Genomic DNA, 22,853 nt, shown 5'->3' on the forward strand with positions numbered 1-22,853 from the left:
TGGTTAGCATGCAACAAAAGCTTTTCACTGTACCTCGGTACACATGACCATAAACTAAGTTAAACTCCTTGTCTGTGCACTACTAACAGGATAGGTTTATTTATCCAAATACGATTGCCTCATCATGGTGGCTATTCAGCAAGATTTCATTAATGGTTGCCGACATAACTTGAGGAAGTTAAGTTGGCAACTTTAACTTCTAAACTAAATCTAAACGATACATACAAACTTTAAAATGAAACACAACCAAAAGAGGAAATTGCATTGCCAAGTACATTACATAGCCACATTATCATGATAATTCTGTGTGGCTGTCTTTTTTCTTCTTGTATGAGTCTAAATTATCACCGATACTTTATTTTATCTTGCATTTGGTTTTGAAGTGAAAGTGAGGGAAAATAACAGCTCGATGCTAGTTTTCTGCAATAGCAAAGTCATCTATATTTAACATTTTATAATGAGCAGCCAACTTGTAGTTATCAGTGAATCTTTCCATTAGCTGGAAGTGATGAAAAATGTATAAATGTATAAATATTTATTCAATGAATATCTTCATTAAAATGTTGCTCAAGATGAAATGTTTCCTAATAATGAGATGTTAAACTTTTGCAAATAAATACACATTTAATACAGCTGTAATTTTCACTACTGCATTGTATTATAACTATGCAATATTTTCTTCACATTTCTTGGATACTCTAGTAAATTGTTAATCATGGAAACTTACATATAAAGAGCAAAATCTATTACCTGATCCAGCAACTGGTTATACAAGTCAAAGCAATTGTCAAAAATGTATCTGTAGGTGGAGTCCAGGCAGGCTTTCACACAATCTTTCACGACCGAACTCGCTCTGGGGGGGCTTTGCAGTTCTTGAACCTGAAATTGTTAATTAATTAATTAATAAAACAAATTAAGCAACAATTTTGCCACAAAGATCATACAAATAAGCAAAAAAAAAAAATTAACAGTGGTAATGTCACATGCACAAAGTCAGAATCTGTGGTGAAGTAAAGGATTTGTGAGTACAAAATTCCAATGCCATTTTACTTTCAAACTAAGTCACGAGGGATATGTCACATGACACTCAAGACTTATTTTCTCCTTTAGCTCAGTACAACAATTCTGCAACATGAGAAGACCTACAGCTTTCATCCTCAAATCTTGCTAAGTTAATTGAAAAATTGGAGCAGCTCCTGAACCAGCAAGAGCCATGTTAAATAGAGCTTCTGCTCCTGACCAGCTCGATCAAACTGCTGGAAGTGTACGCTGGGTTCAGGCAGAGATGTTATGAACTGTACTATACTGCAGTCATAAATACATTATTGATAGGTCAGGACTTAAACATAAATAGTAACTTGACATAACTTGATTCAAGCACACTGTAGCACCTAATGCCTCATAGCACGGTGTCCAACATGCTGCCAACACAGGCCAGGATGGGGATGAAAATAAATAAAATTGCTACAATTTGGACAAAGGTAGTAGAAAAAAATAGAAGTATGAAAAATTTTAGATAGGCTTCAAAACGTTTTCCCAGGATGGAAATGTCAAAAGACTAGAAGGCTTAGCATTAAAGGGGCTGTCCCACTTGAGTGACAAAATTGGCGAGTTTAGATGAGTTTGAAAAAATTACATGTAGAAGACCTCCTTCGACCATGTTGAAGACCACCTTCGACTAGTTACGACTAACTTCGGGAAAATTGGACACCGAATAGTGGAGAGTGAAGACGACCTCCTTCGATCTCCTTTGACCTCCCTTCGACTATGATGAAGACTATCTACGACTACCCTCGATTACCTAGACTAACATGGCGACCTACTACGACCTACTACGATTAAACCTGCGAGTAAAAAAAGTATTGTTTTTTTCCTTGGCAACCTTATTTTATTCTCGGGCATTTTTTAACATATTGAAAAAAAACGGCGCGACCTAGCTGAGGCCTCGAGTACGCGGAGACCACTCTCGAGCATGAAGGAGAGTTACGAAGACCTCCTACGTCCTTGTGTCGACCATGCTGCGAGTATGAGTCGAGGGCAAGCTCGCCAAAACTCGCGGATTAGGTCGCCCAAGTGGGACAGGCCCTTAAGGTTAGAGAGAGAAAGTTGGAAGGAAATGTGGGGGGCAGTTTTTTTACTCTGAGGAAGAACTTCCAAGTTGAATTCTAAGTCAAAAGGGAAAGGAATAAAATTTATTGGTTCTGATAAGCACTGCAGAACTTTCATTTGTCCGGAGCTCTACTTCATATTCATTTTACTGGCTGTTGTATTACCACTGGCATGAATAATACATTCCAAATGTTAAATAACTGCTCACAAGGATAACAGTTCATTCTCATACTGTAGGTATTCCATTAAACCAACATATTCCCATAGGCAGTTTTCTTTCCAAATAGTTTTTCGAAAGAGGTATTAAATCATTACACATTTTTCTCCTTGTCATTCTGTCCTCTCCTTTCACCCATGCCCTGGAGATCAGTGACCAATGGGAACTGGAGGGTGAGCTAGATGCTGGAATAGGCAAGGCAGGAAAACTGGATCAAGTAGATAACAGGAAAGGTACTTCATATATCAATGATCCCCCCTTTGGTGGCCAGGGTTCCCAAGTCCTGGAGAACCAACTGGACAAGGTTTAAACTAAATGGGAGGTCAATATAAAGCCCCTCAGCCTGCTAATGTGGAAATGAAATAACTGTGGTCAAACCTGTCCATATCTCACCCCCATTAATCCTGGAAATGGACAGATTATTAGTACCACGGTGTTGGATAAAGAAAAACTGCTCCAGTTCACTTCTTTGTTCTTGTTTCTTCTCGACCCTCAGTTTCACAACAGTCCCAATCCTTCATTCCTTCCTCTCCATTGTTTTTGGGATTAAAGTTGCCCACATTTAGCATGTTACCATGTGTGATGCAATGAACTACTGCATTGAGACAGCTAGTTTATGCCATCCAGGTTCAGATAGCCTATAACTGATCCAGAACATTAACCCAAAGATTCTGTATAAATAAAATATGTTCGGCAATTAAAATTCACCAACATATTAATTTCAATAGACAATATACAATAGGTGCAGGAGTAGGCCATCCGGCCCTTCGAGCCAGCACCGCCATTCAATGTGATCATGGCTGATCATCCCCAATCAGTACTCCGTTCCTGCCTTCTCCCCATATCCCCTGACTCCACTATCTTTAAGAGCCCGATCTAGCTCTCTCTTGAAAGTATCCAGAGAACTGACCCCCACCACACTGTGCGACAGAGAATTCCACACTCATAACTCTCTGTGAGTAAAAGTGTTTCCTCGTCTTTCAGAAAATATAAGAGGATTAGATAAGAGGATTGGATTTGTATGAAAAAATGACCGTCCGTAAATGGCACTATATGGTGCATTACACTCACCATTGTTGTAGTCAACACTTTAAACAGGGTCAAGCCACCACAGAAAACTTGTGCATGGTCAAATTATAAGTATTGAAAAATCCATATAAGATAGAATAAAATAAAAAAATGTTGCCCCCTCTGAAAAAAAAATAAGGTCATTTTTACTAATGAACCACATTCCATATAACAGTCCTACATGTAATATAAGTGCCTACCTTCATTCGAAAAAAGGTAATGCTGGTCAAAAGGTCCACTGTAGACTTCAGGTCTTGCAGTCTTTCTGGATTACTTGCTGGGAAATTATCCTAGGAAAAAGATATTTGGCTTTACAGCTTTGAAATGCAGGCAAAAGTTGCATGCTTTTAAAAAATGCACCTTAAATGTGTGCAAATACACGGTATTAATGAGCCTTCATTACAGAACTTGCATGTAGATGAACAAGTTAACTGTGCAATAGGGTGAAGCTTCATAAACACATTGGCTGTGAAGTGCTTACAGACATCCCCAGGGCATAAAAGGACACAGGCCCTCTCTGGGTTACGATCGCCAGACTTATGAACAATTGTTACACAAGAGCCAGCCACAATAATTAGAGGTGGGTCGAGCAGACAGGAAGTGGTCATGATAAGAGTTTTAGTCATCTATATAATTAAAAGTCTAAACTTGACCACTTCCTGTTTGCACTGTATATTGATTTTAGAAAAAACCCGACCACTTACGGCTGTGATTTTTGGCCACCTTACTCAGAGTCCCCTTCCAGCTGTCAGGGCCAGAGGATTTTTTCCATCGATAAAAAATAAAAGACTTATTAATGTTTAAAAATTGTTGAGATTCTCTCTCCTGTCAATCACGCCCCTTCAGGCGGGAGGGGGGAGGAGCTATGAAACCCGGATGTGTGAGCGTGGCTCAGTCTCTGCAAGATGGGTGAAGGAGCGGGTCATGACCCTCAGTCTGAGGTGGAAATTTACAGAACACTGAGAATACTAACCTGTGAGTGCCCTTTATGTGTTTTTTAAACTGTGCCTTTTGCAACTGTGTGCCTTTTGCAACTGTGTGCCTTTTGCAACTGTAAAAAAGATGAAAATGTCTAAAATTGATTGTCCTCCCTCCCCCTCTCTCACAGTCTCTCACCTGTTTTCGGCAGAATTTCTGGCAGTTTCTGAGCTGCCAGCCTGCCAGGCTTGAGTTACTGAGTTGCCAGGCCCGAGTGACTGAGCTGCCTGCCCAAATATCCATTCAGCCCACAATGCCCATACTAGCCCTCTGGAAACCAGTCCCTTCAGCCCACAACACCCATGCTAGCACTCCAGAAAGCCCTCCCCCACCCCCACATTGGCTAGCAACCTTGGAATTGGTGGAGAGGTGGAATATTGTGTTGGGGGACCAGCCCTCCCGTGTGAAGCTGGGACCCAACGGGTCCCACTTAGTCTAGTAGTATAGGTATGCTAATCATAAGCAAATGCCTTTTTAAGTCATTTTTGTGTTAGCGAAATCTCGTGATGTCAACGGGGCTTATGTCATCCTTTGGTAATGAATAATGGTAGCAAGGCACTCATCCATTCCACATACAATACACAAAACAGATTACAGCAAAACCGCCTTGGAATTTTACATTTTTAAAAAGCTCTCGGGTTTAATGAATACTGCACAACGATTGGAGTCGTTTATCACGTGATTCCTCCGAGACACAAACAATTTGTTAACTGCCACTGATAACGCTTACGTTGATACACGTGTCACCAATACATCGATATGCATTCCTCAGTAAATTTAATTGTAATTTGACCTTCAAGTATTACTGACGCGTTCCTTTGAATAAAATTAACGGGAGTATAGCACTTCTTGCTGATTTGTCTGCTCTTTCAAATCAAAAGTATGGATTGCTGCAGCTACAAATGCTTTGGTCATACCCAGTTACTTAGAAAATGTAATACAATTTCTTAAAACTGTCTGATGCGGGTACAATTACCATTTGAACTTTGGATGTATCAGTGGATGGGAAAGACATTAATGGCCTTTCCCCTTTAGGCAACTTCTTTTGCAAGTGCAGGTGACTGTCATAGTCTTGTTGAATCGCCGAAAAGTGAATGTGTAGAAGACATCCTACGACTATGTAGAAGACAAGCTATGACTATCTACAATGCATTAAATACAGTGCATTTGAAGTGCTTGTTTTCTGCATCAAAATAAATGTGAAAAGTCAAACTTCAAATACAGTGCATTCCTTCCTTGAGTTTGTGTGTGTTTCAATGATCTAAATATATGAGAAATAAAATATGAGATATAAGTGATGACATGAGGGACTACTCTGAAAACGAATGATATTCACACATCAATTTGAGGTTAAAAAGTCAGGGATTTCCTATATTGGTAATTACACATGCAAAATTCTTATAAACAAACAAATGTTGATAACGGGTACACAAAAATGCTGGAGAAACTCAGCGGGTGCAGCAGCATCTATGGAGCGAAGGAAATAGGCGACGTTTTGGGCCAAAATCCTTCTTCAGATCCTTCAAATGTTGATAACAGCCTGGTGGGTGGTGTTGAGGGTTGTGCTCTGCCCCTGCGCTGAAGCCTTCTCCTCTGAGCCATGTCTCACACCGTCTGATCCACTGAATGCAAAATTGCGCAATGACCATGCACTGGAATGACAGCGCATCACGTGCTGCTGTTTACATACCTTTTTTCTCTCTCAATGAGCCACTGAAAATGACCGGTCAGCAAAGGTGATTAACTAAGACTACCTAAGACTACCTATGATTACCTACGACCCCACTACGACTAGACCGACGACTACAAAAGTATCGATTTTCTCCATCGCGACCAATTGTTGATCGCAGAATATTTTTCTACATGTTGAAAATGTTTCGGAGCCCTTACTGAGGCTGCGACTAGTTCCCAGAAAGCGGGAACTCCTCCTGACCATGGAGGAGACCACCTGCGACCATGTGGCAATCTTGTGGCGAGGGCAGAGTCTCCTGCACTTGCCAAAGAAGTCGCCTAAGTGGGACAGGCCCTTTAGAAACATAGAAAATAGGTGCAGGAGTAGGCCATACGGCCCTTCGAGCCTGCACCACCATTCAATATGATCATGGCTGATCATCCAACTCAGTATCCTGTACCTGCCTTCTCTCCATACCCCCTGATACCTTTAGCCACAAGGGCCACATCTAACTCATCTAACTTAAATATAGCCAATGAATTGGCCTCAACTACCTTCTGTGGCAGAGAATTCCAGAGATTCACCTCTCTCTGTGTGAAAAATGTTTTTCTCATCTCGGTCCTAAAAGATTTCCCCCTTATCCTTAAACTGTGACCCCTTGTTTTGGACTTCTCCAACATCGGAACAATCATCCTGCATCTAGCCTGTCCAACCCCTTAAGAATGTTGTAAGTTTCTATAAGATTCCCCTCTATCTTCTAAATTCTAGCGAGTACAAGCCAAGTCTATCCCATTTAAATGGGTATCGGCCAGATGCAGGCAAATAGGACGATCACAAATAGGCACCTTAGTCGGCTTGGACGTTTTGGGCCAAAAGGGCTGATTCCGCCCAGAATAACTTAAGGCCTTTTTGATTCCGATGCTAAGATACAGAATATGCAGGTTCCTAGGTAAGGCGACTTACAGGTGGCTGCAAAGAAACCGGGTAGCAGTGATAGCAGAAGCCGCAGCCGGAGCCTGCATCAACGGAACACGGGGCTGGAGCCTGGATCGATGGAGCCCGCGTTCGTGGTTGAGAAGGTCTGTGCAGTTATCGACGAGAAGGTCGGTGCGGCGGAAGTTGGGGTCGGCGGTCATTAAGGGCACCGGCGGTTGAACACAGGCTTCCTGGCATGCAGGTACAGTCCCTCATTCACCCACGTTATTTAGTCATTTTTACCCATCATTTAGGGATGTTACATGAATTTAAAAAAATTAAGTATGTTTATGTTTATTTTTGTTAGTTTGTTATCAAAAGTATATTGATGTATGTTTTTGTTAGTTTATGAAAAGTTTATGTGTGTTGTTTTCTCTCTCTCTCTCTCTCTCTCCCCTCCAAGGTTAGGTCTTCTGTTTGCCTTTATTTGCTTCAGTTTTGAACAAGCAGTTTGATTTCATTTTTTTTTTGCATTGTCAATAAACTTGAGAAAAACATAAGTTATTTTTTGCGTAAACCAGTTATCAGAACTATATATTATGTTTGCCTTATGGACTATGAAAGAGAAAGAAGTCTATAAAAGAGAAATAAAGAGATTAATAAAGTTATATAATAAATATTTATGTAGGGGTTCCCTGAAACATGAAAATTATTTCAAGGGTAAAAAGGTTGAGAAACGCTGGGCTAGAGACAGCAACTGGTGAGGGTTGGTGTGTGGTTGGTGGTACGTAGCTACTGGCTGAAAACTTGGTTTTTTAAAAGTGGAAATCGGGATGTCCTTTACCCTTCTAATTTGTAAATCTGATGGTAGCTGCCATTTTATCACATGGTGACTTTGATTTTACCATATGGTATACTACTATATACTATATTAATATAATATAATTAATATAATTAAGGTTTTAATTATATTCATATAATTAATTTATATTTATATAATTAATATAATTTGTATTACAAATAAAATTACATTCCACTCATGACCAAAGGGAATAAAATAGGATAAAAATAAATATAAAATTATTATAAAAGACAACAACTTCACCTCAATTTGTTTCCCCACAATCAAAATATATAAATCTTACTGCAGATACATCAGAGCAGAAATTAAATGTTGTCAATGGGAATCTGGAAGCCTTGATTAATGATACACAAATTGACATGACATCATGTTTATGCAAAATAAAATATGAAAATTGGTTCCATGAGATGTGATTGTACTGTAATTACATTGTCATAAAAGATCAAATGATTCATAAGAGAACAACTGCCAATATTAGTAACTCCAATCCTATATCAAACAAACAACTCAGCAGTTGTTCAATCAGATTTTGGTTCAGGAAATAAATACTATTGTTGCTTGTGACACCCAGGTCCTGAGAATAAATAGAACGCCTCGTTAAATAAAGTTCCTGCCATCAACCATTAATCTATGCCCCTTCCGAGCTCTGGAGAACATTTCAGGTTACAAATATTCAAACACTTGCCAAGTTTAGTATTAATCCTATTCCAGGTTGTCTGATTCACTTGATAGAGTTCCAAATACCAACATGCAACTCAATAGTTACCATCTAGTCAGCCATGGAATATTTCACATATGTCATGTTTTAAAGTCTCTTGCAGTCAGTTCTTGCACAACACAGGCCGGAACCAACCTATTCAGACTCATTGTATTCATTTGGCAAAGGAGGCCAATCAGTGAATAAATCTATACTTTGTTTCCGGCCCCTGGTTCTGGCCATACCCACATTGTCAATCATGCCTCGTGACTTTCACCTGGATCCAGGTGAGACATACCTATATCTACCTAAATTTCACAAATGGTAATCCAAGTAGGACACAATGCTTAGTAATAACTTTTCCACGACACAATTTTCCTTAAAATGAATATGAACTGGCAGGCAACTTCCGCTAAAGCATGAGGTGTAAATAAATAATCATGGAATCAACATGTTTGGATGGTCTGGATCAATAGAAAATAGACAATAGACAATAGGTGCAGGAGTAGGCCATTCGCCTCTTCGAGCCAGCGCCGCCATTCAATGTGATCATGGCTGATCATCCACAATCAGTACCCCATTCCTGCCTTCCCCCATATCCCCTGACTGCTATCTTTAAGAGCCCTTTCTAGCTCTCTCTTGAAAGTATCCAGCATCGGAAAATCAATACAGTGTTGGTATCGAATGGTATCGTTGGTATGCCTACTGCTCCTCCCCAGTACCCAAAAGTTGACTATAAACTCAAAGGAAGAAGAAATGCTTTGGTGGCAAGAAATTGAAGCTAAAGGGAAAAAAAAAATATTTTCAGTATTCAGTAACATTGGTATTGGTTAATTATTTACCAGCTTTTGAACAGATCATTTTGCAATTTTGTTCACACTTACCCTATATTTAGAAAGGTCAATCCTCAGAGAGTTGTGCAACTGATCCAGGAGTTTTATAAACTTTTCTCTCTGTAAAACAAATAAAGCAAAAGTTTCTGTACTGAGGATAAACTACTGTGATTTTCAGTTGTCCAGTTATAAATATTTAGAGTGAAATCATGTGCATCCACAGACTCTACAGACAGCAAGTGCAGGCCTGCCATTTCCTTGTGATATTATGTATGTAGTAGGTGCCACTTGTTCCAACAGCTTTAGTCAATTTTCTGCTGGTTATTACCTTCAAGGAATAAGAATTCATTTTGAAATTTAGGAAATCTGTCTAACCAAAGATTGATGTTGCAGGTAACCTCCAAATGCTATTGCTGAGACATTCTACTCAAATTTATAGTTATTTTAACTATTAATTGATTTCCAAATTCAATTTAGAACTGTACTTTAAAAAATGATATATTTAATGTGCTTTGGATAACAAAGAAACTTACCATTAAACTTTACGATCAATTCTCAAATATTAAAAACAAAACTCATCTTCCGCATCATTCTTAGGCTTTCTCTTACAGTTTCTATTTAGTTGATGAATAGGCAATGGTTGGATTTGACTGCCTACTGAGGCATGTCACTTATCTGCAGTTATAAAAACACCTCTTTTTGCATTACATTTTTCTTGGAATTGTGCATATCTCTTGCAAATCAATAGTAACTTTTTGCATTGTAACAGATGGGTGATATTTCAAATTGTTTTGGTTGGCGTGCCAGCAAATGGTGTTATTATTCCACTAACTGTTGGTGTATTTCCATCTGTGGAGATCTATGTTGTGGAAGCAGTCACCTCATCATTCAATGGCTGCAGGGGTTGACATTGATATATCCAGCTTACTCATGTATCAATGTCACTCTTGGAATCCAGGATGAGACAGCCAACTTGATGCAGCTCTGGAAGACTTCAGTTAGGCTGCATTTGGAGCATTGCATGCAGTTCAGGTCACCCCAATAAAAGGAGGATGTGGAGGCTTTGGAGAGGGCACAGAAGAGTTTTACCAGAATGCTGCCTGGATTACAGCATATTAGCTATGAGAGATTGGACAGACTTGGATTGTTTTCTCTGGAACGCTGAAGGTGAGGTGAGACTTGATAGTGGTATATAATGTTATGAGAGGCACAGCAAGAAAGTCAGAACCTTTTCCCAGGGTGGAAATGTCAAAGACTAGAGGGTATAGCTTTAAGATGAGAGTGTCAAATTTTAAAGGAGACCTGCCTGCAACTTGCTGTCTGGGGTGGTGGTGAAGACATATATGTTAGTAGTGTAAAAGGAGATTTAGAAAGGCACGTGGATATGCCGAGAATTGAGGGATATGGATCCAGTGCAGGCTAATGAAATTAGATTATCTTGGCATCATATTCGGCACAGATATTGTGAGCCGAAGGACCTGTTCCAATGCTGCATTGTTCTATGCTCTACTATGTTTCTTAGACTTAAGGCTTGAGCCAGTGAATTGCCAGATTAATTAGTGCTGGGTCCTTTGTTGTTTGGCATGGATATTGATTGGTTGGATGAGAATGTTGGTGGCATGATTAATAAGTTTGTCAAAATTAGTAGTATGGTGGTCAGCGAAGAGGGCAGTTCAAGTTTACAACATGATATAGATTAACTAGGAAAGTGGGCAAGGGTATAGCAGATGGAATTTGACCAAGACAAATGCAAAGTGATGTATTTTGGGAATGTAACCCTGGACAGGTTATACACAGTGAATGGCAGGGCCCTGTGAAGCTTTGCTGAACAGAGACCTTGGGGCACATGTACATCATTCCCTGAAAGTCGCAACACAGATAGATAAGATGGCAAAGAACACACATGGCATGTTTTCCTTTATCTGAGTGCGATAATTATGATGTAATGTTATAGATGCACACTCTCCTGTGCAATAATATTCTTCCTATATTGTGGCAAACAGAACTGCATACAATATTTAATGTGCTATCTCACCTCTATTTTATTTTTGTGAGTATGAAGACAAGCAAGTCATATGCCTTTTTCAGCCCTATCGCATTTGTTGCTACTTTCAGGGAACTGTGGACTTGAATCCCAAGGTCGCTCTGTTAATCAACACCCTTTCGCACCCTACCATTTACTATATATGTCCATTATTAACCGCTCAAAATGCATCACCTTGCACTGGTTGGGATTAAATTACATCTGGCCGTGCTTGGCCAATTTTCAACCTGATCCATATCCTGCTGCAGCCTTGCAATCTTCCCTGCTATCCACAACACTACCAACATTCATGGCATCTACAAAATGACTAATCCTATCTTCTACATTCACATCCAACTTATTAACAAACATCATAAACAACAGGGCTCCTAGGAAAGATCACTGTACTTCACTGGTCTCTGGCTTCCAATCAGAAGAATGACCCTCCACCACAACCCTCTGCTTCCTAACACCAAAACAATTTTGAATCCAGTTTGCACGTTGGAATTCCAAGTGTCCCAATCTTCTGGACCAGCCTAACATGTGGGACCTTGACAAATGTCTTAAAGCCAACATCCACTGCCCTGCCTTAATCAATCTTTTTCATTACCTCCTCAAAAAACTCAATCAAATTAGTGAAGCAGGATTTCCCCCACACAAAGCCATGTGGACTACCTCAGATCATTCCTTGCTTTTAAAAATCCACATAAATCTTAACTTTTTCATTTTCTCCTATAAAATTTGACGAATAAGGACTTTCAAATTAGGAAATTGGACATGTATGAAAATACCTAATTCCCTTATTTGTACATTCTTTGCACAAGAACATGTACCTTTACACTGAGCTGAAGCTCTTGTATTTACCTTTCCATGGAGCTCAGAGCTCAACATTACACACTGAAGAGGCTAAATGGCCTCTTCCTGCTCTGTGCTTTCCCCAAATTTAAAAAAAACAAGTGTGCCAAGCGCTACAACTCAAGGCTTTATTTTTGTGTTTCTCTAAAACCGAACTGAGACATTAAATATTAAATGTGGCAAGTTAGCAAAATATTCTTAAAGAGGCAGTGCAGGCAATTAACAGACCAAAAGTCAGTTCCCATGAAGTTAATAAATCATAAGTTTTAAAAATAGACAAATGACTTATCCACTCTCGTGTTGCTGGTTTATAGCCAGAATCTATTTCCTGTGCAAGTGATGTTGGGGTGATTCCAAGTGCAATTCCAAACCCTAAATGTGGGGCAAACTGGCGCTGCTGTGGATAATAATTTTATTTCAGACCTGTCCAAACAACTTTCCAGAAGAACAAATTTCACACAAGGCAGAGAGCAGTATTGTGGTGCAGCATGCAGACCTACTGCTGCACCGATCTGAGGACCAGGTTCGATGCTGATCTCTGGTGCTGTGTGCCTCGAGTTTGCATACTTTCCCTGTGACTGTGGGGTTATCCCCTGGGTGGTCCAGTTTCTTCCCATAGCACAAAGATGTGTTTGCTGCAAGGATAAATGGCTAATGTAAATCACTCCCAGTAAAGCAAGGGTTCCCATCCTGGGATAAATTTACTCCCAGGGGGTAAATTTCGCCTACCCAGGCGGTAAATTTGTTGACTCTGGATTTGTACATTTTTTCTCATTGACTGACTGTGTTTGGTTCTGGTACACCAGTATCTGTTCATCATTAGTTGTTCATAAATGAGTGAAATAACATTGTTATGTGCTATTAAAGTTGCCTGGGGTAAACCGGCACGGAAAAGGTTGGGAACCACTGCAGTAAAGGAATGTGGCAGGTGTATCATAGAGAAGTGGAGCAGGTTTGATGGCCAGGTGGGGAAAAGTAGTTAGAGAGCGGGATTGACAAGATTTCTCAGAGAATTGACTGAGACTCAATGGGAAAAATAACTTCCTCCTATGTTGTAGGAAATAAGCAATGGGATATGAAAAGGGGAAATAGATGGATTGCAACTCAGTTCAGGTCTCCTTGGAGTATTTCTCACACCAATGCAACACCTGATATATTGGCTGGATTCTCTGCACCCAAAGGGTTTCAGCTCATAATCATGACCGACATTGGACTTACTCCAAAGTTTGAGGCAGCAAATCGATCCGAGGCTGAAACATTTGTCGTCGCTGTGGTGTGCGCAAAATAGGCATTAATATTGGCCAACAAAGTGCTCATTACTGCTGGAACCCCCGGACACATATATTTGGATGACAGGCAGGAGAAATGCCTACAAGAAAGAAAACATTAGAGTTAAAAGGGATTACAGATCATATTTCTTCATGGCCCTATTTATATCTTGCCCGTCAACTTGAGGTATGTGATTATATCGTACCAACATAAATCAGAAATAAAAAAAACAGGTAGACAGGGTAGCGAAGAAGGCATATAGCATGTTTGCCTTCTTAGCTCAAGGCACAGAATATAAAAGTTAAGGCATTACTTTGCAACTTTATAGAATACTCGTTAAAAACTACTTGGAATATTGTGTGCTGTTCATGTCACTGCACTATAGTAAGTATGTGGTTACACTGAGAGTGCAGTGGAGATTCACCAGAATGATACCCAGACTAGAGGACTTCAGTTAAGAGAGAGATTGGATAGGTTGGAATTGTTTGCCCAGGAGCGAATGAGACCAAGGGCTCCATCATTATTGGGAATTTCCTCAAAGTTCATCTATTACTAAATTGAGAGGAAGAATTGTTCATCCAGATGAAGGAAGCTCTTGATTTCCCAGTCCCTCCTAAGAACATTACTTTACGCCAAAGATAGGACTTAAGAGATAACTTGAATCCTTTCTGCTGCACATTTGCCTTAACTCATGGTCTCGTGGCTATTTGAAAACTGCTGTTTTTTTACACAAGCTAATGTCTTATTAATATATCTGGTCCATTTAGCTCTGAATGGCTCTGATACTATTTTAACGGCCTATCACATATGTTTCTAATGGCCACAGCAGTGGGGAGCTGGCCACTGGGATTTTAACTTGGCTTGGCCCATGAAATTGGTCTGGCCTACTGATTGTAGTTCTTGAGCACATTCTTTGCCTATGGAACAATTAAGATTAATGATTAAATATCGGGTTGACCTAGTTTGAACCAGTATCTATTAGATTAAAACAACAGTCAATGTAACTTTTTAGACAGACATAAGAGGACCACCAGTTAATAAACAAACGATTTAAAAAGTTGTAATGTGATAATGTTCTATGCAGGTTTGAACCTCTCCCGGTGACTGGCTTCAGTTATGCCAGTGTTAATACTGATGCAATTGTGTCAAGACTGCAGGTTAAAAGCTTCTACAAAGAATGATCTATTGTTTCATTAGCAGAATGAAACAATTCATCACTTCTTCAGGATTTCAGCTGTTTTCTGCTCAGGTCAGACAGATGATTGAGAGAAGCCCCAAAGAAATGGAATCACCAATATTTAACATTCGCAGACATGTTTACAATTTGTATGGGGTTTTAATATCTCTATTTCATTATTGTTGCAAGAAAGAACAAGGGGTTTAAATAGCACCTTTTACATCCTTGGGAAATCCTTAAGTAAGGTACAGTGAATAAATTATAATTTTAGTTTTGTGGCTGTGGTTTTGTGGGGAGACTGTTTTACTGTTGCATGCAGGCCCAAGTTGTAAAACAGTAAATAGTAGAGCAAAACATGCAAACTGCTTTGGTGGTGTTGATTACGAGGCAGTTGAGCTGGACCACTCCTCTGCTGCTTTTCAAAATGTTCTGGTTTTCTACAGGTGGACAAATGTTAAAACATCTTCTATCATCAGAGAACATCTCTGACAATACAGAAATATTATGTCAGTCTGAATTCTATACTCAAGAACAGTTGCAGTTTGAGCGTCAAACTCTTGTTTCAGAAGCAAAAGTGCTATCATTGAATTTAAAACAGAATACCTTATTACTATATTATTGTTTGCCACAATGTCATGGATGAAAGATGAAGATGAAAGATACACCATGTCTCAGGCCAATAATTGCTACATTGCTAGTGCAAGATGTCTACAGATGAACCATCCACATGCAGCAAAATTTACAGCATGGGACATCACCAAAATAACGGACCATTTAGGTTGTTCCTAGTTCCCAGCTCTCCATCTGTAACATTCAGTGCTTATTCTGAAACAATTTTGTAATAACTTCACATATGTACTGAGGCATAACAAATTTATAAAAAATGTAACCATCAACTTATTGAGGTTGTGAGTTGGCAAACTGAAAATTCCAGTCTTAGTTCATCTCTAGTATTTGATCTAAGTGAAGACCTAATGTTTTAAACCATTTTTGTTCTTGGTTCTCCACACCAGTGCAAAGGTTTGTGCACTTGTGCCCTTGTGTGCTGCTTATTCAGACGTCTGGACTGACATCTTCAAACCTGTCACTGTGCCCAAGCTTGCCCCACTGCCTTAAAACCAACTCCATCGTGCCAGTGCCAAAACACTCCACTGCGGCAAGCCTCAACGACTTCCGCCCAGTTGCACTTACCCCCATCTCAAGCTTGACCTACTTGCTGGGATAATGTAGTACTAACACCATCATCAAGTATTGCACTTGAAACTACATTCTTTCTGATTATTATCATGGTGACTTTATTGACTCAGCTGTTTCTGTTTAACTGGGGAATCCAAAATTTGGTTCAGAAATGCCCAAAGATGTTCTCAATCTTCTCTTCATCAATTTTATTTACACCTTTGTGGAATGGAGAAGTTGCTGACAACTGGTTGTGTAACCTTTACAGTTCATTAATTAAGTAAAAGATACAAGTTACACATATTGCTGCATCTGAACTCAAAAACAGGCCAGAATGTGCAAGAATAAGAATGGCTGATTTAATTCAATGAAGTATATTCGGGACAGGTGGATTTTTACAAAAAATCCATTGCTTTCATTGTTACCAGTGCTGAGTCTAACTTCATTAATTTTGATTGATTTAATCACTTGAATTTATGTCCCATGTGTCACATTGAGATTCAAATGAAGTCTGTGGATCAATTATACCAAACACTGCTGATAATCCATAATTGAATTGCAAGATTATAATATCACATGGTCTAAAAGGCCATGGCCATACTCATACCTGTTCTGCACTTCAGCAAGACATTACCCAAGTGGCTTGAATAAACAAACTGGGATTTGAATATCCCTCCTTAGAACATAGAACAGGACAGCATTATAACAGACCACTCACCAACCATGCCTCTGCCAGTCACAATCCCATCTGCCTTCACATAGTCCATATCCCTTGCTCACTGTCTGTTCACGTGTCTGTTTTAAACATTGTGATCATACCTGCACCTTCCCTGGCAGAGCTCGCAGGCATCTGTTAATCTCTGTGCAAATAACTTACTTTGTAAATCTCCTTTAAGTAATGCCCCTTATAGCATTTGTCAATTGACTATATGCCCTATTTTATGAGTATTAATTTTATACATTTCTATCAGGTTGCCTCCGATACTCCAGAGAAAACAAGTCAAGTTGGTCCAACTTCTCCTTATTGCTAAAACTCTCCAATCTAGGCAACCTCCTGGTAAAACCTCAACTGCACCCTCTCCAAAGCCTCCATATCCTCATTGAGTCTTGTGACCAGAACTGCACACAATACTATATCCAACATTTTATGCACCTGAAGCATGACTTTTATGGGGAGACAAGGAACTGCAGATGCGGTTTAAAATACACAAAGTACTGGAATAACTCAGCAAATCAGACAGCATCTCTGAAGAACATGGATAGGTGACATTTCTGGTCAGAACCATTCTTCAATCTGCAGAAGGACCCAGCCTAAAATGTCATCTATCCATGGTCTCCAGAGATGCCGTCTGATCAACTGAGTTACTCCAGCACCGTGTGTCCTTTTTTTACTACTTTTATATTCTCCTGCACCACATTATTTATTGTTGGTATCCACATAAACAGAATATCTAGATGGGCAAAACTAATGACAATATATTGGCACAATGGAAAGTTCATTGAGCTCATTGAGGATGAATAGCTAAGTATACGGAGATCAACATTTTGTGCATCAGGTGAAGTTTTGTAGATCAGCTGACAAAGGGTTTTCAAAATTAAACGTAAATACTTTTTCAATTAAACTCTGAAAATGTAATTAAAAATTTTAAATACTAACAAATAATTTAAAGCATTTTCCAAACACTTTCAACCCCTTTTAAATAGATACGATTTTTCGGCTGTTTGTCAGCAGCCCAGGGATAAAGCTGAAGCCGCTGATGCTAAATATCTTTCCTGATGAGTCAGGATTCTGTTGCAGGGGTCAACGGAGAGTCCAGGGGAGGAGGCAGAGATCAGGTGTGGTGGTGACTGATTTTTAGTACGTCTTGAACTTCCTTGTTTGACAGGAAAGTCCGATGTTTGGAATGAGTGAACAGCTGATAGCTGGCAGTCCCCCATTGAGCTGATTCATACCAGTCAGGGAGCCACAGTCCTCCACACTCACTCAGTGGACTGTGATGAGGGATTAACACAATATTGTGCAAGTTATTGGCAGTTTGTGATTGTATGAGAAAATGCTGCTTAATGTCCCCACTTAGGAAACCTGAACAGAAACCTCTGGAGACTTTGCGCCCCACTCAAGGTTTCCGTGTGGTTCCCGGAGGTTGAGGGTGGTTGCCGGAGGTTGCAGGTAATGGAAGCAGGTAGGGAGACTGATAAAAAAACTTCCGGGAACTGCACGGAAACCAAAGTCTCCAGAGGTTTCCGTTCAGGTTTCCTAAGTGGGACAGGGGTTTAACTAAGAGCAGCAAAACATTCTAAGAACTATCAAATGCAATTTCTTCATCAAATTTAACACATTAGGTGATATATGAATAATCCTTGTTTGCAATGCAATTTAAAATGGACATATAAATTATTTTAAATTAAGCTCATACTTTTTCAGGGTACTAAATTACATAATTTACATTGTACTAAACATCTCAATTACTCAAAAACACAAATTTCTCTGACTTGATACTTTTCTTTATTCCTAACCACTGTTAATGTGAATAACATTTCTTAGTTTCCAATTTTTCAGCATGCTATATTGTAATAATTGTGCCTACCAGGCATTCACAGCTAATCAATTAAGATATATCATAACCACGGGATATCTATAAATGTGACTCATGCATCATTAAAATCCCATTGCTCCTTGCTCAAAAATAATTATGTTTTGCAGCAAAATATTTCACACCAATGTTTAACATTAAGAATACTTTGTGGCAGCTGGTTAACTTAGGAACAATACAAGTTTGCCCAATCGCTCCTCATAAGGTGATACTCTTTAATCCAAGCATCAGCTTCTGCAGTTTCAAGTCTCCAAATCTTGAAGGATGCAGCAGCACACTGTCCACACCTCCCTGGAGTACACAAGACATCATGCATCCTCTCAGAATATTTGGCCTCTTGTTAGCATGTTGGACTCTTCAGTCTCAATCTCCCCCCTATCTATCATCCTGGGGGTCCTAGTCAAAAGCACACAAATCCCCATTTTTAAATGGAAGCTTTGCAAGCCCAGGACAACCCTAGAATCTCAGCCAATCAAGGCCTGGTTGAGCCCCTACATCCTCTGTTTTGGACTCGCCTAGTCAAACATGCACCAAATCTCCCATTTTTGTCAGCAATAGACATTCCCACTCAGCTGAAGCTCTCTATGCTGAGGCAGAAGGATTTACTTTATGAACGCACCAACAATGTACTTCCTTTCACAACAAAAAACTAATTAAAGACTCCTTTAAGATGCTCAGGTTGTACAGCAGTTTTTCTAGTGTGATTTACATGTGGCAATGCCTGGAGTGAGTATGGTCGAGTTAGTTGATGGATGTCATAAACTGCCCAGAGAGCCCACCTGTAAATGCACACATTGCCACATTACCCAATCTGCTGAGTACAATGGTTTCTATTCATAACATGCATCGAGAGCTTCAAGTCCCTGGGTGTAAATATCATCAACAATTTGGACCAAACATATTGATGCTACAGCCGATAAAGCACGCCAGATCCTCTACTTCCTCGGAAAGCTACTATACGGTTGGTTTATCAAATGTTCCACCCAAGACCACAAGATAGTACAGATTGTTGTGGACACAGCCCTGTACAACATGCAAACCAGCCTGCCTCTACTGGCTATCGTTATCACACTGCCTCAGGGAAGCAGCTAATAAAATCAAGGGTCACTCACACCCTGATCATTTCTTTTTTTTCCCCGCACTCTCTTTGGACAGAAGACACAAATGCTTGAGGGAAGGCATCATCAGATTCAAGGACAGCTTTTTTCTCACTGTTATCACACTCCTGAACAGACCTCTGAACCCACCAATCTACCTCATGTATTCCTAACTCACCAATCTACCTCATTGCAATAATCACACATATTTCAACTGAATTTTCTCTTTAGCTACAATACTTTTTTCTGCATTCTGGTTTATTTGCACATCTTTGTGTTTGATTTTGATTGTAATTATGTACGAGTAGTTTTAGTTCTTTATTGTAACAATGTGCATGCGACAATAAATCAATAAACAAATGCCAATTCCAATTTAAGCAGCCAATAATAAACTCACACTGACAGGAACAATCCTACTTGTTCTAATTTCGTAGGCAATGTTATTTATGTTCAAGGTCAAAAAATGATACTTTTATGGAGAAAAATCATGATAAATCAAAATAATTATTAAAATCTTTAGTCGGTTAGCACAACCCAGTCTAAAGATTAAAACAAATATTCTAGTGATTTTAATGAATTATCACGCTTGCTACCCAGAGGTAACATAGAGAACCTTGAGCTATTTGCAATACCCAGATTCAGTTCAGTTCATTCAGTTAATTGTCACGTGTACCGAGGTGCAGTGAAAAATATTTTTTGTTTGCTAACCAGCCAGCGGAAAGACAATACATGATTACAATTGAGACATTCTCAGTGTACAGATACATTATAATGGAATAAAGTTTAGTGCAAGGTAAAGCCAGTAAAGTCTGATCAAAGATGGTCTGAGGGTCCCCAATGAGGTAGATAGTAGTTCAGGAGTACTCTCTGGTTGTGGTAGGATGGTTCAGTTGCCTGGGAAGAAACTGTCCCTGAATCTGGAGATGAGCATTTTCACTGTTCTATACCTTTGGCCCGATGGGTGAGGGGAGAACAGGGAGCAGCTAGGGTGCGACACCTTGCTGAGGCAGTATGAGGTATAAATGGTGTTAATGGAAGGGAGGTTGGTTTGTGCGATGGTCTGGGCTGTGTCCAGAATTCGCTGCAATTTCTTGCGGTCCTGGATGGAGCTGTTTCCAAATCAAGCTATGATGCACCCCAATAAAATACTACCTACAGCACATCTGTAGAGGTTGGCGATGGTTGATGGAACATTCTTACGGAGTAGAGAAATTGGTGTGCTTTCTTTGCCATTACTTCAATATGGTTGGTCCAGAAGAAGTTATGGTGATATTTGTGGTGAAGTTTTCAACCATCTCCACTTTGGCACCGTCAATGCAAACTGGGCTACGCTTCCTGAAATCGTTCTCTATCTCCTTTGTCTTGCTGACATTGAGAGAAAGTTGTTGTCTCGACACCAGGACACGAGGTTCTCAATCTCCTTCCTGGTGTGCACTGAAGAGCAGGTGTCAGACCTCTGACCTGAGGAAGTAGTGACTACATTACTGGATACCTCATTGTGCTGAGCTGAGGCTCCAGATGCATGTCACATCGGGACCTTCACCTTTATGGCAGCTCAGGCTGGCAGTAATAACACAAGCTTGTTCATTTGAAATAAAAACAGAAAATGTTAAAAAATACTCTGTAGGTCTGGCAGCCTCTGTGGAAGGAGAAACTGCTGATACTGCAGTTCTGCAATCCTTGTCACCTCGAAATGAAAATGGGAGTGCAGAAAGACAGAAGTGCAGAAACACTCCAAAGGAGTACAAGTGTGTAGGTTAATTGGCTTAGTGTATGTGTCCCTAGTAGTAGGATCGTGTTAATGTGCGGGGATCGCTGGTCGGTGCGGACTCAGTGGGCCTAAGGGCCTGTTTCCGCGCTGTATCTCTGAACTCAAACTAAACTAAAGGTATCTTCATTTCTATTCCTTAATTTACTCAATCTTGATGTTCTCAATTAGTTGCCATAATTGGAGTATTAAATAATTCCTTCTTATTATTTTAATAATTAGAGTCAGAGTCCAACAGACACAGCCCAATTTGCTTACATTATCCTATATGCCTCAACACCAGTCCCACCTGCCAGTGTTTGCTCCACACCTTCTTAACCTGTCCTATCCATGTACCTGTCTAAATGGTTCTTAGACATTGGGATAGTACCTGCCTCAACTACCTCCACCGGCAGCTCGTTCCATACACCCACCACACTTGTGTGAAAAATTGTCACCTCAGGATCCTATTAAATCTTTCCCCACTCACCTTAACATTTTCAAATATCTTAATCTATTTCTGAAGCTTTTAAATATCTCCAATTATGATAAAACTCTTAAATCAGTTTGAATAGCCTATTTCAGCACAAGCTCCCAAAAGGCAAAGAGGCTGATACAGGGGCAGAGCCTCGGGCTTGAAGCCAGGTCACCATTTGGGGTCCAGTCCTGTTCATGAGGCAACTTCAGCAGTCTAGTGGTCAACCTGACCCCTGGGACTACAAAGAGTAAAGGGCCTGTCCCACTTACGCGACTTTTTCGGCGACTGCTGGCACCTGTGATAGGTCACCAAAATGTTTTAATGTTTAAAATTCAGCGGTGACCGGAAAGATGCTACGACTCTTTGGATGACTAGGAGACCTTTCACGACCATACAGGCGACACCCTGGCGACCTGCCCCCTGGTGGCACCATGTGGGTTGGATAGGCCCTTAAATAGCACAGCAGGACAGAAACCAGGAGCAGACTGGATCAAACATAATATTACCTCTAAATACACTTTTTTGAACCATCAGTTATAGATAATATTCTTGTAATGCAAGAAAGGAGAGCAGTTGAGAGCCTGAGGCAATGTATTGAAACTTCCTGGATTATGTCAATGAGTATTTCTCCTTTGTATTTACCGAGGGAAAAGGCAGTAGGACGGAGGAACTTGGCGCAGTCAATGGCAGTGTCTTGAGAGCAGTCAATGTTACCGTCGAAGAAGTACTGAAGGTACTGTCGTGTGTGAAGGTAGACAAATCTCCAGGGCCTGATCAGATATATCTGGGGACATTGCAGGAAACTAGATAGAAAATTGCGGGAGCCCTAGTTAAATTTACGAGTCATCCTTAAATACAGGAGAGGTGCCGGAAGACGGGAGGGTGGCAAATGTTGTGCCTCTTTTAAGAAGGGCAGTAGGGAAAATGCTGTGAACTATAGGCCAGTGAGCTTAACATCTGTAGTTGGAAAGTTACTTGCGAGTATTCTGAGGGATAAGTTATACAGGCATTTGCATGGGCAAGGTCTGATTAGGGTTAGTTAGCATGGTTTTGTACGTGGGAGGTCGTGTCTCACAAATCTGATTG

The 22,853-nt window shown here is 40.1% G+C and overlaps 1 protein-coding gene across 1 annotated transcript in view; it reads right to left on the minus strand.

Annotated features, from left to right (window-relative positions):
* The window catches only part of LOC129712661 (protein unc-13 homolog C-like), a 221,118-nt gene that overhangs the window by 96,009 nt on the left and 102,256 nt on the right, over positions 1-22,853 (minus strand). Inside the window, exons 13-16 of the mRNA XM_055661267.1 lie at positions 13,448-13,598; positions 9,403-9,471; positions 3,595-3,684; positions 751-879 (exon numbers count right to left, since the gene is read on the minus strand). Of these exons, the coding sequence (XP_055517242.1) occupies positions 751-879; positions 3,595-3,684; positions 9,403-9,471; positions 13,448-13,598 (439 nt within the window). The remainder of the gene's footprint in view (positions 1-750; positions 880-3,594; positions 3,685-9,402; positions 9,472-13,447; positions 13,599-22,853) is intronic.

The sequence above is a fragment of the Leucoraja erinacea genome, chromosome 33 (assembly GCF_028641065.1).
Source record: "Leucoraja erinacea ecotype New England chromosome 33, Leri_hhj_1, whole genome shotgun sequence".
Classification (NCBI taxonomy): Eukaryota; Metazoa; Chordata; class Chondrichthyes; order Rajiformes; family Rajidae; genus Leucoraja; species Leucoraja erinaceus.